Genomic DNA, 18,505 nt, shown 5'->3' on the forward strand with positions numbered 1-18,505 from the left:
GGCCACATACGTCTATTTTTAGGATGCCACCGCATATGAAACTTCTCATGAAATCTAAACCCTTCTATGACTAAAAGGCCTCATTGTGAATTTTTTTGTGATAAACATTTATTTAATATATTAATTAAAAAAAATAAAAAATTTTGTAGACACAATTTTAATCAGATAAGTCTATTACTTGGCGCCCCTCCATCTCATGAGTAATAAATCCTTCGGAAAAAGCTATACTTTTGATATTTTATGATGAAAATTAATTCATAGTAGCGTTTGAGCACAAAAATTAACAGTAGGGATTTTTGATCACATAGAGCTACTTTTTTGGAACCGTATCATATGTAGACCATACCATATGAGACGCAAACTCTTATACGGAGAGAAAGTCTAACCTGAGGTGTTACCAAAACGAGTCGATACCTATACTATGCGAAGTAGGTTATGATATATAATGGTTGGCGTGGTCCGACTATAATGTTCCTACTCATTATAAGCTGCGCGCTGTGCGAATGACTTAAAAGGATCAGTTCTTTAATTTCTCTGACAATGGCTTAGTATCGTTAGACTTATCAAAAAAGACTATTTCAAAACGTTTGATATTCAACTAAAGTAAAATGTAAGTTTGGCTCGGCTCAACAGAGCTTATTTTGAAGTAGGCAGCTTTGGTACATACATATAAATTTTTCTGAGAAGCAATTCATTTCGTTTTTTGGCTTAAATAATCCCTTAAATAATCAAGAATGACGGAAAAAGGCATTAGTGGGCGCGGCAAAATTTTAATTTATTAAAAAATTTGATTTTCCAGACGTAACTGTATCGCATTCTTAACGGTCACTTAAAACTTCAAATGCGTTTTTTCGGAGCAAGGATTTTTGAAAACGGGGCACTGCATAAATCAAACAATTTTTACTTTCTTCATACGAATTTTTGACAGTAACATTAAAATAACGTTCTCTTGAAAACAACTCGAAACATTATAGTGAACCACTATTAAGAATCCTTCACTACCTTGCTTAATAGCGTTATCCCTTTCAAGTAAAAGGCTTTCCTGGCAATGGTCGAAATAGTAGTTCTGCAGATATATGCAATACTTACAAGATCTTGAGATAGACTGGCCTCGTATTATATCATCGTATTCGGAGTTAATTTCTGAAACGATCTAAACTCGTCTGTCCCTCTGTCCGTCTTGTTTTCTTGTGTTGTACATACAGGGCACGATAAAATACGGTACAGTCATACGTGTGTTGACCCAAGGACTCCATTGAAAATGGTTTAAATCGAACCACTATTTCGACCACTTCGCATATAATCACCTCAGTTCGAAAATTCATTATACGAGTAACTATAGGATAGTGTAGGGTATTTAACGGTAGACCACGGCTCATTATAGTCTTACTTGCTGTTAAACGTATAAGGAAAGCTTCCCAAAAAGTATTCGTGTTTTTACTTCTTGGAGAAGAAATTTCTTTTTATATAATTATTAGCTGTCATATTTAAAATCTCGCTAATGTGGAGACCAAAGCAAAAAAGTCCCAACGAATTGTATTGAGAAGCGTGGCGGAAAAGAAACCGAAATGTACTTTTTAATTCAGTCAAGATCTGACTTTCCGGACTCAACGATGTATGTCTCCTGTGCTAAATAGTCGAAGACGACGAAAATGAATCTATTTCCTTTTAAAATGCTTTAAGGCTATTGTTTAAACAGCTTTGGCACTTTTTTTTTAATAACAAACATGTAAAAATAGGTAGGAAGTATGTTTTTGAATCTACCACCGGAAGACGGATGGAATAGTTATTTTGTCACATACTTTTGTAACATCCACAAATACTTCCGTGAAATTTTACAAATTTTACATTTAATGTATTCACAAAAATTGTTTATAACAATTATTAAGAATAAAATTAGTGTTTGTTGTCTGCGTGGTCTAGCCTTCGGTTCGTCTAGAGACAGTTTACAACATTCAGTTCTATAGTTAAACTGTCATAGGTCTCAAATCAGATATCGCGAATAATGTCGAGCTATTACAAAGGGATCACAATAGAAAGAATTATAAGCGCCTTCAAGTGAATTGAAAAATATTAGAGCACTACCGCTAGTAAATTATAAAGGAAAGTAGATGCTAATGGGTATCTGAGATTCATCTCAAGACAAATGAAATTTTCTTATCTGCTTGTTTTTGTTTTTGTTTTGTTTTTTTTTTTTTATTATTTTTCTCTACTCTCTGCAGATACACACAAACAAGAAAGAAAAAAATTGTTTTCAAAATAAAAGTTAAAATCCAGTTTATTATCATCAACTAAGTAACCGCATATTTTACAATGATGCGCGACATTTAAGCATTTGTAAAGAGCAGCACTTATAAGTTACTGCTTTACAAGTTGGAAAAACCAGTTAAAATGATGCTTAGATGTTTTCATTTTTTCTGTTTTTTTTTTTTTGCAAAACTGCTATGACTGCTAAATAACTTGAGGAAAATAAATGTAATATTACTGCTTAGATATGGGATTTAAAGAAAGACCTAATTACGTCAAGTGGAAGTGTTTGCTATTCGTTCATTACATTGATTCATAAAAAGAGAAACATTTTTTTTTTTCCAAAAAAAAAAAACAAAAGCAAACCAATCAATTATATGCAATTGAATCCAAAGAGCATATGTTTAACTGAAATGAAAAAGTCAAGCCGTAAGAAAGGAAGGAAGCAAAGGTGGTCAAGCGAATTTTTATTTTTTTTTTGATTGCGGATGAGCTGAACGGTGGTGATGTATGCTATCAGTGGAACAATTGTAAAAGAAGGGAATAAGTCGCCAAGTGAACTTTTTTTTTTTAGACAAATTATTTTTCCAACGAAGCCATGTTGAGCCGAGCGGTAGCGATGGTTGTTGCAATGGGGGAACTGATTACTATTTGAAATCGGAAACAAAACATTGACTGAACAATTTGCGATGTTGACAATCAAGTGCCAAAAGATACATTTGATGCATCAAATGATTGAGTTAAACGCCTACTATGTACACAATATCACTACAACTTCCTATTTTTGAAGGGCATTCACTGATCGACATAACAACAACAAAATTCTCGCTGAAGAGAGAAATGACTCCAACAAAGCGATGAAGCGTTGAAATGAATGTGTAGATCCATTAAATAGTTTACTTTAATGAATATAATGAATCGAATTTTGCCTAAAAGTTATTGCTTTATTAGTGATCCTCTGAACTTAATGAATGTTGCGTTACTCGAAAACAATCCGAGCATCATTGCATTTCTTTTTTAGTACATAATGTACACTTTGTAGCATTCACTTGAATTGCAGAAAAGTTTAATCCTGTTTAAAGTTTCGGAATGGAAGCCGAACAATATCCACGAATCTATGTTAAATTGGAATAGTTTAGTTATAAACTTGGTAGATATCCGCTTCGGTTATGTCTACAAATACAATTAATTGTAAGTGCGTGCCACCAGTCCTGTAATTGCAACAAAATCATTTTAAAAAGGGAAATTTCGGAATCTTCAGGTCAAAACACCCGTGTTCTTAAGAAGGTGACCGCAGTTAAACACATAGCCAAGTAAATAGAACTCGCGGCTACGGACATAAACTTATCGATCGGTGTCATAGCTACTAGGCTGCGGCCACTCTTTGTGTCTTGCTTTTTCCTCACTTCTTTGTGACTATCGTCATATTACATGTACAGAGACCAACCCTGAATGATTTCTCACATTAAAAAAAAAAAAAATTATATAAGCTGCGGCACAAATATTTACCTGAGAACATCAATCGATCAATAACCAATACGCGCAAATCATTAAAAAAGTAATTTTTTTATCATTAAAAAGGTGATTTTTTATTTTCACTTATGTAATATTAAGTATTTAAAAGCTACCTTTACCGTGGGCATCTTCTAAGAACTTGAAGGAACTTCTTCAAGCAAAGAAAACGCCCTTCTTCAATCTCCCAAGGGATTTCGTCTAAGTAACACTTTGGTTCTTAGAAATATTTCTCCCCTTGGACATTTTCCACAAGAGTTTACCTTGTTGAAGATGCCTTAGCAAGAAACACACGGCGCAAACGTTGTTGTCGTAAGATAAGCCTACCATGAAGAGAACTTTTGATAGAACATACCTTCACGAGAGTCATATTGGATTGTAATCATCCGAACGATCTAGCCTAAAGAATTGTAGAACTTTTAACTGTCGCTCGGATAAGGCATTCGCATTCTGTAAGGATCTGTTGCCATTAAATAAAAGAAAGAAGGAAAGGCTTGATGTTTTTACGAAAACACAAAATAAAATGAAATTATTATTTCATCTCTGAAGGAAACACTAATTGTAATGGAAATGTTCAAAGAACGCCTTATTAAAGCAAATTTTTACTTTTACAATTGTTTTTGTGCGAATACGAACGCCACAAAGTCAATAAAGAAAAATCAAGGCAGGCCAGTCTTTTTAGGAGCATCGCTTCACATCTTCAATTCAATAACTTTTAAAATATTTTCTGCGAAAAAAAAAAAAAAAAAAATTTATGCAAGTTTTTAGAGAGCGCGCTTAAATATCAAAGCTAGGCTGAACAAACAAAACAAATACAAAATAATTACTAAATAACTAAGACATTCGAATAATAATGCTCATGTGTACATATAAGCATGTACGTACATGCATGATCGATAGACAAGTAAGCGTAGAAACAGACAAACAGACGGACAGACAGACAGACAGACAGACAAATACAATTGTACATATCATTGGAAAAAAAAAGAGTATAAAGTCGCGAAACAGCTTACCGGTGTATCATCATCAATACAACTGCAACGAAAGTGCAAAACATAGATTAACGGTAAGCAAGAAAGAAAAAAACAAAAACAAATCCGCTAGAAACACTTTAGCATGCTTGAATGTGAAGCTTGCAACTTACATGTGCATGCGAGATGCGAGCACATACCCACTCGATTAGTATTTCGTAGAGTAAGTGGTGATGTGATAGTAATTGTGATGCTTAAACTTAACAGAGATGCTGAACATAATAATAAAAAAAGCAAAAAAAAAAAAAAAATATATATATATATATATACATATATCTGAACACATAAAACAAGTGAGTACACAAACGAGTATCGTTGTGTGTGCTTGTGTGAATGTATGTTTGTGTTTGTCTTTGTGTTTATCTGTATGCAACCAAAGGAGGCGCAGTCAAAACACTATAAATAGCTTAAATAGGGCTCGCTGTTGAACAGTCTGTTTTACAAAATTCGCTTTCATTATACGAAACCGCAACCGCTTGGAAAAATTTCACGTTAAAAGGAAAACAAAACAAAAAAAAAAAAACAAAAAAAAAACCGATACAAACGCGTGTGCAATCTATATATATATACATATATATATATACATACATATATATATTTCCTAATTTTATTTCCGATAGTGTCGCTCACTGTATTCGAAAGTGTAGTAATAATTTTTTATTTATTTTTTAATCCTTTCTCAACCAATTAAATCAAAGAAATGAATACCTTCGTAAGTAATTTTTTAAGCGATAAAAAAAGAAAAAAAGAACAGAAACTTTTTTAATTAATTAATAAAAGTGAACAGCATTCGCGAAAGAAAATAAATAAAAAAAATATATTTTTCTTGTACCATTTTATGTATTGCATCCGTTTAGTCGTTCATTTTGTGCCTTTGCGCGATAGTATTGACCTGCTCAGCCAAGCCGCAATTACGACCCAACGCCAATAATATTCCGTTGGATGAGAAACCAGAACCGCGCCATCGCGAATCCACCACTTGGATACCGATATTAAAATTTAATAAGGAGCAAAGTGAAGATGGCAGCTATAGAACCGAATACGAGACGGGTAATAGCATCGTGCACGAGGAGACTGGATTTCTGAAAGACTTCTCTGACACGAATCCAAATGGGGTCCTAGTGCAACATGGACAATATTCTTATCTCTCACCCGAAGGTGAAACAATTAATGTTCAGTATACAGCCGATGAGCATGGTTTTCGGGCTACCGGCGATCATATACCCACACCGCCCGCCATACCCGAAGAAATTCAAAAAGGCTTAGATCAAATCTATGCGGGCATTAAGCTGCAACAAGAACGTTTAGAGCAGCGAGCCAAAAGCGATCCCGATTTTGCCAAAAAGTTGGAAGAACGCCGTCTAGCGAACAAGAATGGCCAATATGTGGGACTACTGGAGAATAATTAGAGAACAACAAACACATTATACAATAAAATTTAAATAAAAAAAACAACAATAACAAAAAAGAACCACCTTTTTTATCCTAAACGGCTCTCGTTCAATTTTATCGCCTTCAAATTAACATGAATTTAATTAACGTTTTTTTTGTTTTAATTTCATTTTAATTATAAATAATAACAAAGACTGTGATTTGCTATAAGTTTTTGGGTGATAAATTGCGCGAGAGTGCCACAGATCGTAGACAAGAAAAAAAAAACAAAAAAAAACAAAACAAAACTACACGTCACTCTACATTTTCACTTTTCTCAGTCTTCCTCTTTCTTTCGTTTTTACTTTTTCTTTTCGTTCACAAAAAAAAAAAAAAAAATTGTAATTAATTTGCATTTTGTATATATATATATATATATATATATATATGTGTATATATTAACTAAAATTTTAAATGTTTTCTTTTTTAAATAAATGTAATAAAAAATATTAAATTTAAAAAGTTTTTCGCTCGCATAACAGTAGGAATTTATCAGTGAGTAATGCTTTTTATTGATATCATGTCAAGCGATCCTTTAGTATAAAATTGCTAAGATTAAATTGTACTATGATTAATGCCAAATGGTTATAATGTTAGGTTGGAGGGAAAGTTCTGTCGTATTTTAACTAAGCAGGTAATTTTTCTTGTAAACATCTGGCTAGTGAGTCATTCGGATTTTTTTTTTTTTTTATCTGTTGTATAATATAAAAGGAGTCTTTTTTTTGCCTTTCATCGTTTACTTGTGATATTTAAAGTGAAAAACATGTCAGCAGATAAAGTGCATTTATGACACTGCATTTTATATGAATTTCAAAAAGGAAGCAACGCATCGGTTGCATATAAAAATTTATATGCGGCGTTTGGAAAAGATATTGTAAATGTTCGTACTTGTCGAAGATGGTTTAGCAAATTTCGTTCCGGGGATCTGAGCCTCCAAGAAAGTGTAATGTTTTGCGATCCATGTTGGAAAATAAACCACATTTAACAAGTCGAGAATTTGCAGAAGTACAGAAGTACACGAATAAAATAGGACAGAACTTTCCCTCCAACCTATTATTTAATTGCTGATCATAACCGTTATATACATGATAATATAAAAAATTATTGAAATCGAAATACCGAACCATTTTTATATTACAGCTAATCCGCCTGAGTAGCCAAAGGCGACGAATCTCGACTAGCAATGGTCAATGGTCGTGGGTTCGAATCTCAAGTGCGGTAGAGTTTTTAATAAAAGCCGATAGCCGTAGATGCTAGTGCATAATAATAATATATTACAGCTATAGGATGCAATTTGTTCTTCGTATAATTTTCTGAAAATCGTGTCTCACCAAAATTTCTAGGGTTTTTATCAAAAAAGTATGGTTTCCACGCGCTGGTTTCGAAGAGGGGTAAGGCCCATAACTCTTCTATGGAGTCGCGACTACAAAGATGTTGTTTGCAGGCTCTAAACTCAGTGCAGTAGAGCAGACTTGATCATAGCTAAAATGAGTGTTTAGTCGGTAAAGGAACATTACCTATATTAAATTGGGCAGGCACCCACTGCCCTCACCTTCTTGCTTCTTTCCCCCGCGGGTTATAAAACTGAACAGGCGGTAAACTAAACTTCGTCGTAGCTGCACAGTTAGTAAAGGCATAACGCTTGCCTATTGGGTATATACACACAAGACTACCGCTGCTCCCTACCAAATTCTTTTTGCCCACTTCTCCCGCGGCTTCAATGCGACAAAAGACACAAATTGAAATGTTCTCCTATAACTTCGTATATTGCAAATTAACTCCTTTCAATGAGTTGTTAAGAGTGGCTCGATTTGGTAAATTTCATTGAGGATGGGCTCTTGAAATTTTTTCGATTATACGCTTTTGGGTTTTATATGTAGTAATCTGTTGACAAACTGATAGAGTGATTCCCAGCAATGTCAAGACACCCTAAAAATTGTCACAATATCAACTCTATTTTCCACCTATTGTCAGTATTCACGGAGGTAAATTTCAATGCGGTAAAGTTCACTTCGGTCGTAGCTATAATATGACGGTTCAGTCGGTAAAGACATAATACTTCAGTGATTCTTTCTGGCCATCACCTTGTTACACGACTAGAGGACATTCCCTCCATGATTGATCACTAAGCATACAACTCCCACACATAGTGCGTGCCAAATACTCAACATCTTTTTTGTTCTTCTTCAAAATGACCAATCAAATAGGGGATGTCTCCTACACTCGAGAAACGAGCAGATAGTCAAAAAAAAGTGAAGAAAGGGAAACAGGCAGGCACGGCATCCTAGCAACCGGTAAGCGTTACGCCTGTACCGACTGACCACCTACCAAATGTACAGCCAAGTACCGCATTAAGACTTGAACCCAGCAACAAGGGATTGATAGTTGGGACTCTTTTCTTGTCGGCCGCAGAACTATGTACAGTTCCTAATTATGCAATTCAAACGATTTTATTCGTTTACAACATAATGGATTAGATGATGATATATAATGATGATACAATGACAATGTAAAATGTTTCTATATAATGTTTCTGTAAAAGATTTAAGGGAACTCTTCAACACGTCTCTTCGTTTATGAAGATAGTCCCAAATCTTAACTTATTGTGACCATTAGAACATACAACTTGTGCAAATTAACCGATTTGTCGTTTTACTAATCGACACAAAAGACAATGAAATGTTAAGCGAAGAAGTTATTCCAAGGTTAAAAAACTCCTTAACCTACTGCATTTGGAGAGTCATACAATGAACAAGCAATTTACACCCATTCATTGCTATCTTTTATTATATAATCGATACTTGGCATTATTTTCATTTAATAAAAAATGTCAAATTGAAGTAAGCTAAAAAGAAAAAAACGTGCATTTAGCTCAGAGCGAATCTTTAAACACCCACCGCTTTTATCTTAAAAAAAAAAAGATCTAAAAAAATATATATATATACATATGACACTACTCTATAACATCCAGTAGGCGTGATTGATTTTCTGAATTTTTGCATAATCAATATGAAAAACCGTAGGCATATTTACCGCAGAACTACACAGGTGGATAGAAGAACAGAAAAACAGACGAACAGGACGGAAGGACATGCTTAGACCTAATCAGAATTTGCTAGTGTTTAAGACTATATATACTTTATGAAATTTCTGAAGCTTTCATCTGGACGTCGTAAGCGTTTTAATCCATCGGCGCAGTGGGTGCAGAAAGTCGTATTGAACTTAGACCAAATCTTTCGAGACTCGCCACCTTTTATGACTTTGTTTGACTTAATAAATATCTATTGCAATGAAAACATGTATTTTATTAAAAATAAGTGGCGGTACCATAATTATAACATGCTATGTAAGACTAAATATCTTGCGGCACAACACAGCAGATATTGCGGGGGGAGTATTTTATATACAAAAATGTCGCCACTACTCAGCAAAACCTTCTGTAGAAAAGTATGCAAGCAGCAGCAACATAATTTCGATCTATTTGCCCCAAAACATCGAGTTATCATCGAGTTTTGCGCCACTGCGCAAACAACTCTAAGAGAAGAGAACCAACAGTAGTCGTACATACGCTTAAAGCTTAAAGAGAATGGAAAGAACAAATTTTAATGTCACGTTCGTTGAAATAGGCGATCAATGATTTAAAGTTATTTAAGTGATATCAACAGATAGATAGATAGATAGATGATCATACGTTTTTACGGGTAATTATAGGCGTTACAAACGTGTAATTATTTTTGGTATAACTTTAGTGGACGGCATAAAAAATGGAAACAATCTTTTCGCAATAAAATTTAATAAATTGAAATGATCGGTAATGTGCGATGGGAATCATGAGGCAAAGCAAATAAAACACCAGCAAAAAAAAAAAAAGACGCATGCATTTGGCTGAAAACGAATTTATTTATACCATAGGAGGAATTTTTTTTTTTTTTTTGAATTTTACTCAAGGCATTACGTGTCATTAATTCAATTATAATTCATCTCAAGAGCAATAGTTTTCACTTTGGGACAAAGCTGGAACAATATAACAATAAGGTTTACAATTTTTCAAAATGGGCCTTTTACTGAATGGTTCCATCCTTATCGTATCTTGATCATTGTGACTGATTGCTCATCACCATCAAAAATTGTTACGAATTTTAACGGATCTTAATCTTCTATGTGTTCTCATACAAACTCTACTAACAACATCTTATGTTTACTTACGATTCCATTTATCTACCGGATATATCTTTACTATAGAAAGCAGTAATGTCTCCCATTGTAGACATTTTTTACTTTTACTTATATCAATAATGTAGTGTTTTAGCACGAGTCGAATCTCGTACATGAATTTAGTTGATCCTCGAACTTTTCCCAGAGAGTTAAATCACGGGAACCGTAAGACCAATAAGTTGTAATTTTTAGGACGTAGAAAACTAAAAAACATAAAATTAATCAACCCACCGGAAATGAAAAAAATTTTACCTTAGGCAAAGGTTGTTTCCAGAAACGCCGTTGTAACCTTAGTGAGGAGGTGAACTCACACCCGCTGGGCGCACTTGTATACTTCATGTTCTCTCCTTTTATAACATACGTCGTATACGTTCTATATAGTTTCCCCGTGAGGGACGGACGAAAAAAGCAAGCAGGCTACGCAGCGTTGAAAGGAATCTTGGTTAACTGTCACCACTGACAGCATTTAGTTAAATTTTAGATCCACCTTAGAGCTTATAGTTTTAGATGGATTTAAAATCATATCTGGAATAAATACCTAACCATATGACTTATCTATGTATTGTATGTAGAATCTCTGATATGAATTTCTTAGTGTATCAAATGGAATCACTTACACTTACTTGCTGCGCACTCTCTGTCATCTGTATATATATGTGGATCCCTATAAGATCTGTTTTCAAGACTGCTTTGTTAATCGGAACTAAACGCACTTATATATCTGCTTGAGTGGTGTGAGTAGGCTAAAGATCACAGCTAACAACTCAATGGTCGTGGGTTCAAATCGCAAACGCGGTAGGGTTTGAGCCAATAGCCTTCAGATACCTAATGCTTTATAACTTTAGCATTTGAGTTTATTTCTCTGGCTAAATTCATAATAATATATAAGCGACAAAGACAATTCGCGTCTGAAAATCTTAATAACCGTAGATGGGGATGATTGATTGAAGAGACACCTCTGACTGAATTAAAACTATAAAGACATCATCAAGTTTCCTTCATATATGTGTCAAATGAAATGATGAAATGAATAGACCACCTGTAGTTGTTTGCCTTTAGTTATGAAAATATATATATATATGTATAAAATTAAATCAAGCCCATAAAACACATATACACACCCACTTTTGTTTTCGCTGAGTTTTTGACGACTCATAATTTTTTTAACAATTGCGTAATAAATTCGTGTTTAGTTTAGTTAAGCATGCGCATTGTTTGGTTTCGTTAAACATGCTTCTTCTGCAACGGAATGCCTCTATGTGTGTGCTTGTGTATGTGTGTGCTTGTTATAATAAATGAAATCTCTGATGGTCTATTCATGTATCTTCTAAACAGCAACAGCGTGTACAACAATTAAAATAACCACAACAACAACAACAACAGCATAATAAAATGCATTCATACCTAAGAAAAATATCTATCTTCGTGACCGATATTTTCTTTATTTATTTTTCCAAGTGTATCTTTCATCATATGAAATGCTTTTCGTTATTTTAAACTATCAATAACTAGGCCGGCCGTATTTTGCTGGCTAGGAAATGAAAGCAAAACGAAAGTATTTAAGCAAAAAAAAAAAAAAAAAAAATTGCTTTAAAACACAAAGAATATTTATTATATTAGAAAAGTAAAAACTTTTTTTAGACAAAAATAAAGCAAAACTATTAAAAAATTTCATACATCATTAACTGATTTAAATTATATCGCTACAATAATTTTCATCGTTACCACGATCTAAAGGTAGACGACGAGAAGATAGAAATGAGGAATAAATTTAAAAACTTTACTTAACGTAAATCCGTGAAAAAGAAAATTTTACAACTGATGATGCTGATGATGCTAAAGCCGATTGGAAAGAGAAAGAAAAAAGAGGCACAAGAAGAAGAAGAAGAAGAAGAAGGCTAAAGATATAACGGCCATACAGTTATTGGCCAATCGAACAATCAGCCATGCATTCACCCGTTCTACAAAAGATAACTGATTGACTGGCTGGCCGTTTAATGATGAATTGTACGGTTAAGATAAACGCTATGATTAAAGTCAATCATCGTCAGCGTAAATGGGTTCGCAACCAACACTTTATTGACTCAAGTTTTAGTTTAAACGAAGATGCTGACCAGAAATCATTAGAAACGCGCAACATCGATGTGGCAATAGTTGATTGTGTTAACGCAGATGAAGCATTAAAACGTAAAAATCTTAGAGATGCAGACATCCACTCGCGCATATGTATTAAAAAATTATTTACCCAATAAACGCTTTGAACTATATATGAGAGGAATAAAAAGAGAAAAATCTATCGTATGTGAGATAATTGTGCAACATTGTAAAAACGAGTATAAGAAAAACCCAGAAAAAGAAAATCAAAGCAAAAAATCAAGAAATTTTTCTATTCCGTAAACAGTAGAAAAAGACTCATCACCAAGTATTATGAAAAAGTAAAGTAGCACGCAAAGTTGTTTATACAAAATTTTAGCCGTTAAATCGTAGTGAAGAAGAAGTGATAATATGAACTCATCATCAGTGATACAAATACAGATGTTGTCGTTTTTGTTGTCGTTATTATTTTCACGATTGATTTTATTAAATGCTGTTACTGTTCCTATGCCGCATACCTTGCTATTACCGCAAGGTTTTGATCCGCCAGCTGCTCCCCGTCAACGAATGCATTATCCTGTCTCTGTATCGACGGAAATATTGCCAAAGCTATTGAAAATACCGACAGAAACTCCCGATTGGCAGCCTTTAACGGTACCCTTAAGAAATTTAAAGCTTCCCCTAGCATCCGCTTGGAGTACGTATGCACCTACGACGCCCCTTAATGGGCAAAATAAAGATATACCATTGACGAATCTTTCTGTCAATGAAAATCCCGTCTTTGAATCAATTGTTTACGGCGCCTGGAAATCGAATCCTCCATTTAAAATGTTCAACTCCTCCGAAATGTTGGATGACAAATTCTACCACAGGACAATTAATCGCCAAAATGGTAAGTAAGTGTTTCAGTAGCTACGTTATCAAATAATGTCAACTAGAATATAACAACATCAACAATAAGCAAGAAAGTTATATTCACCTGGAACCTAACCTCGCTTACCCACCAACATTAAAACCTTTGGCACCCCAAGCTTTTATTTATTGTCATAAGAAAGTGAACGGCATAAGATTTGTCTTTCATCTTTTACTTCACTAAAAAGTGTTGTTACGAAATTTAGTCCATCACATCGCCACGTCCACCACTTAACGCACTTAGCTTGTCGCACTCCACAAGCCCGCCTATGTGATACCCATATCAGTTGCATTGTAACGAAAAAATTAATCCACTACGTCGTGAGGCCCATCGTAATTTAGAATTAATACGCTTTCTTTGTCCCCTTGTACTCTCCAAGTCCTTTTATTTACCACCCATATCATTGGTATTATTAAGAAAAACCACCAGGTCGTGATGTCCACCATATTTATTTTAGAGTTAATGTAGAGTTGCGTGCAGTTCACGCTGCCCTGCGAGCTCGTGTTTGGAGCAATTTAGCCCATTTTCAATACCAATCTGCGTGCAAAAATTTCCAATCTTTCTACCAAATTTGAAGTCGATATCTTAATTTCTGCAATCAAGGGAGTGCCTACAACATACAACATACAGACGGACACGGCTAAATCAATTCAGAATTTCATTCTGGTCAAGGATATATATATTTTATATTGTCTACGAAGCTTCCTTTTGGATGTTGCAAGCATTATTATGAGAAAATAAGTGTAGCCCGCATCCTTCAGTGGGTTGTGCAGAAATTATAGAGTAATTATTTCTTTAATATTCTTAAGATTATTACCTCTTTGTTATGCCACGCATTTCTCTGCAAAAACTTTCCCTTATCGACTCCGGAAAGAACTGCAATACGATTTTGCTATCAAACAAATAATTGCTCTCTCCGCAGTTTAAGTTCAAACTACAGGAGTTTTCGAAAGACTTTTGCCGACGGTGTTAGACGGTGTTATATATATGCATACATCAGTGCTGTACTCTTCAGTGACGATGATTACCTATAAAACTGCTACAAAATAATTCATATTTTTATCTGTCTAAGCAGGTCATACTTTTTTATCGGTTATGTTACAAGTTTGCAAGGTATTATTAAAGCTACGTTGCGAATGCAACTCTGTATCTTAAGTACTATCATCGAAAGTGAATTTCAATTTCACAAGCAACTCTTTTTCCCTTATAAAACAAGATGCTTTACAAAACCAATAGGCGAAATGAGAGAGGAAGGAAAACCCTGGAATGGAGAAAGAGCCTATTCGAAAAGAATATTTCGGAGAATCTTCTGGCCTAAGTTTTATTTAATGTGTATGACTTGTAACAAAGTAGCACAACTTAAGTCTGCTTTTCAGTTAGCTGAAGGCGGGGACAAAATATACCAGAGACTGCAAATCCAGATTTGCTTCCATGTTCCGTTAGCTGACCCAGAATAGTACCCTTTAAAAGGATATCGAACGCTTAAGAAAAATCGATAAAGTCCCCCCTTTATAATAACAATTTTTTTCTATCCTGTTCCTGGCTCCCAGCAGGTGGCTGCTTTTGTTTCAATACTTTCGTAGGAAATTCTTAAGTTTTATTTTCATACCTTTTTAGGTGGATTCATTGGCCACTTCATCCACAAACTTGCAAAGAGTGAAAAGCAAAATATCCTCAAACCTATTTACTATGAGCGTTCAGCTGAACACAAATCACCCAAATTGACGGAGAAAAGTGAAAAACAACAACCAATAGAACAAAAGCAATGGCTAACGAAAAAACCTGGACGTTATAAAATACGGCCGACAATTGAACGACGTACTATCAGAGACGATCAAGAGATCCCTGTTACCGAAATTATCTATTCATTGAAAAATGATACCGTCCATACAACGGAAGTTATTCCATCGACTCAAAATAAACCTCACGAAACCACAATAAAAATGACAACAACAACAAATATACCAACACCTGAGATCGAATTGACAACATTATCTGAAAAAAAAATCGCAAGGACTACAAACTCTTCAATCTTAGATTGGCCTAAAGATTTTATGGATACGTTATTGCTCTCTACAACGCAGAATTTATCAAATGATACCTTTTCCACAGAAGATTATAATATGGTGTTACGAAAGTCTTCAGAATCGCCCTTAGCCTTAAGCGCTCTAAATATTCCGCCCTCACTTTGGCCACAATTGCCGGGCAATATAACCAAATTGGGAAAACCTTATGAAAGTAGAAGTTCATCTGAAGAACCAGCTCTTTGTGTGCCTATAACAATTAATGAACCCAGCATTTCTAATCCGCATAAATTGATCAGTGTGGAAAGAGTCTATTGCTTTCCTCTACCTAACACCACAAACAAAATAGACGATTTCGTTACAAAGAATCATATGACAAGCGGCATAAGATTACATTGGAATATAAGAGAATTGCGAACAATTCTAACATTTGTGATCGTGGGTAAAATTTTCATTTTATAAATTGTTTTAAAATCTTTTAATTTTAAACTCAGGTTATAAATAATGTTAATAAAAATTAAATATTAAAAAAAAAAAAAAAGGAAATGAAAATAATCCATGACTTTCTTAAATAATAGCATTTTATATAAAATAATAAATATTCGTAATATTTTTTTTTATTGTTTTCCTAAATTTATAATTTAAGACTTAAAACTTACCGCTTTTTCTATCAGACGCAAGCTTTTGAGATAAGAAACTCGTTCTTCTTCTTTCTTTGATATTTTGTTTATAACCGATAATTTGACTTCGCTTATGTTTATTCAACGCAATCGGCAAGTCAGCAAATTTTCAGAAACTAAATTGCTTGAAATGTGTTTATTAAATCGATCTTTTGTTTTAATATCAATGAAACAGAATGTTGAAAATCCTTTTCTTTCCCCTTATTTTTTTAAATTTTTTCACTTTTAAACAATGATAAATTTATTAATAAAAACTTACGTAGGCACAACAGTTAGCAAGCTTCTCGCAAGCTACTGAAACTGTGGACAGTGTTGTGGTATCTATTTAGTACATGTAATAAACGTATGTGTCTTTACTAAATATAAACAACAGGGTTGCCATTTCAACGATTTCCATGCAGATAAACGATTTATGAAACGCAAAGCAAAAATTTACTTTGATGTAAATAGTTCAAAAGCATTTAATTAATTGAAAGAAACATCAAAGAGGATGAAGAAAAGGAAGACCAAGACGGAAATATTCATGTAATCTTAAAATTTCGGTGCAATTTTTAATTCGACGAAACAATCTTAACACTAAAAAGAAATCATTGCACGACGAATCATCTGTTTCTTATCATTCAAGATGAACAAGTAAGTCCATACTTGTCTAGGGGAGCGCTAACTTTATAAAGGTCTGCCTTACTTTTTGGCTTTCGGTGGTCATATGAATCAATTAGAAAAAAATTAATTAATTCAATAACTATATTAATAACTTTATTAAGGTTCAACCAAAGAAATTCATGTCCGCCTTGAAAGTTCTTTACACAGTGCAATGAATTTTCGGTTGTTGATTTGCTGAAGCGCTGTAGAAGAAGAAGAAGGCCATTGTGCTATATAATCTCAAAATTATTTGGAAAACAGAAGCCAAGAATATATTTATATCAATTTGTAGGTTGTGAATATAAAGAAAATAAAATTAGACAAGAAGGTAACTGCACAGAATGAGAAAGAGCAAAACGATCACAATTACGAGGGGGATTTCAGCACCCTCTAATAAATACATACATCTGCCATCAAGCCAACCAACAACCTTACCTAGGGGCTCGATTCAGCAATTTCGCGTTCGTATTGAAGTCGAAACAATAAACTGTCCGCAGTTGATACAAGTTGGATGGCAGAATATAGTTATATATATATATATTTACAAGTTTCAGGGATTTTAAAGAACGCAGAACGAATTAATACCAACAAGTTGCAAGATTTAAAAAAAAAAAAAGAACTTGAGGTGACCGCAGTCAGTGCATTTATTTAAAATTCACAGGAAGTATTCATATATATGTAACTAGATTTACAATTTGAGGAAACCCTATTTGAGAATTTTTTCTGAAATGTTGTAGTTATTATAGAATAGGACAAAATTAAAATTTTTTCATTACATTTTTTAACAGATAACAGAAATTGAAAATTTTTTCCCTTGACTTGGCGATTCGTTGCGCACGGATGAAATTGCTCCCACCAAAATACGATTATTTAACAAAAATAAAATTGACCCAATACATGTAATTTGGTGGACAAGGAAATGAATGCAAGGTGTATTTTTCAGTTTTATGCTACAGAAATTATAAAAAGATAACTTCCAAAAATCTCACACACCGTTTGTACGTACTGCAACGCTGTTCAAAATGAATTCCGGTGAATCCCGCGTGTGCTAATGTTTGTAGTAAAAAGTGGAGGACTCTTATGTTGCATGGTTTCAAACGAAATAGATGCGTTCTCTTTAAAGTTGTGAAAACTAAAATGCTTTGCAATATCCTTTTGAGAAGGAAATGTCAAATGAATTAATATTCATAACAATATTAGATGGGTCGAGCACGTCACTGTAGTGAAGAAGACTGAAATGCATACAAATTTATTGCAGCATGGAATGATGCAACATCCCGAATCGCCCGTCGGCGATGCCGGATCTACCACGAAGAAAGTTTGGAAAGTTCCTCAGAAAAGCTAATTTGAAGAAAAGGATTTTGCTTTAGAACTGAAGTGCTTTCAAGTTTTTGTTTATATCTAAGATGTCTCTAGCAACTTGTTTAAATACGAAAACGTTCCTACTTTATAAATCAATATTAAATATAGCGCATAATAGAAGGAAAATAGAAAGGAGCGCCCCCAACTGTGTATATAAGACATAAATATAAAAGGTACTCAAGTAGTTTAAGTACATTCGTAAGCAATATTGGGAGCATAAAGGTTTTTAGGATTCATTTTGGTCAGAAAATAAACTTTATACGATTTCCTAATGAAGAGGTAAACATCACACGTTTATTTTAAGGCCTTTTATCCATTTACATCCACTAGATCTTAATATATCTTAGTTTGGTC

At 33.9% G+C, this 18,505-nt stretch overlaps 2 protein-coding genes across 3 annotated transcripts; both read left to right on the forward strand.

Annotated features, from left to right (window-relative positions):
* Nucleotides 1–5,301: 5,301 nt before the first annotated feature.
* LOC119635848 (endocuticle structural glycoprotein ABD-4) lies at nucleotides 5,302–6,486 on the forward strand. Of its 2 annotated transcripts, none has more exons than XM_038030860.1 (2): nucleotides 5,302–5,502; nucleotides 5,651–6,486. In XM_038030860.1, exons 1-2 carry the CDS (start codon nucleotides 5,491–5,493, stop codon nucleotides 6,197–6,199), a joined length of 561 nt encoding a protein of 186 aa, XP_037886788.1. In that variant the 5' UTR covers nucleotides 5,302–5,490; the 3' UTR covers nucleotides 6,200–6,486. The 2 variants fall into 2 exon arrangements, with proteins under 2 accessions (XP_037886788.1, XP_037886787.1); XM_038030859.1 differs by having other exon boundaries at nucleotides 5,305–5,502; nucleotides 5,648–6,485.
* Nucleotides 6,487–12,327: 5,841 nt separating this feature from the next.
* LOC119635865 lies at nucleotides 12,328–15,929 on the forward strand. Its single transcript, XM_038030879.1, has 2 exons — nucleotides 12,328–13,422; nucleotides 15,061–15,929. Exons 1-2 carry the CDS (start codon nucleotides 12,942–12,944, stop codon nucleotides 15,927–15,929), a joined length of 1,350 nt encoding a protein of 449 aa, XP_037886807.1. The 5' UTR covers nucleotides 12,328–12,941.
* Nucleotides 15,930–18,505: the final 2,576 nt, after the last annotated feature.

This window comes from Glossina fuscipes, unplaced genomic scaffold (genome assembly GCF_014805625.2).
Source record: "Glossina fuscipes isolate IAEA_lab_2018 unplaced genomic scaffold, Yale_Gfus_2 27, whole genome shotgun sequence".
NCBI lineage: Eukaryota > Metazoa > Arthropoda > Insecta > Diptera > Glossinidae > Glossina > Glossina fuscipes.

Bases quoted from the DNA above. Each gene is read 5' to 3' on its own strand.
- LOC119635865 (XM_038030879.1), top strand. From the start codon at position 12,942: ATGAACTCATCATCAGTGATACAAATACAGATGTTGTCGTTTTTGTTG. The intron at 13,423-15,060 runs GTAAGTAAGTGT...ATACCTTTTTAG, and splicing joins GACAATTAATCGCCAAAATG to GTGGATTCATTGGCCACTTC.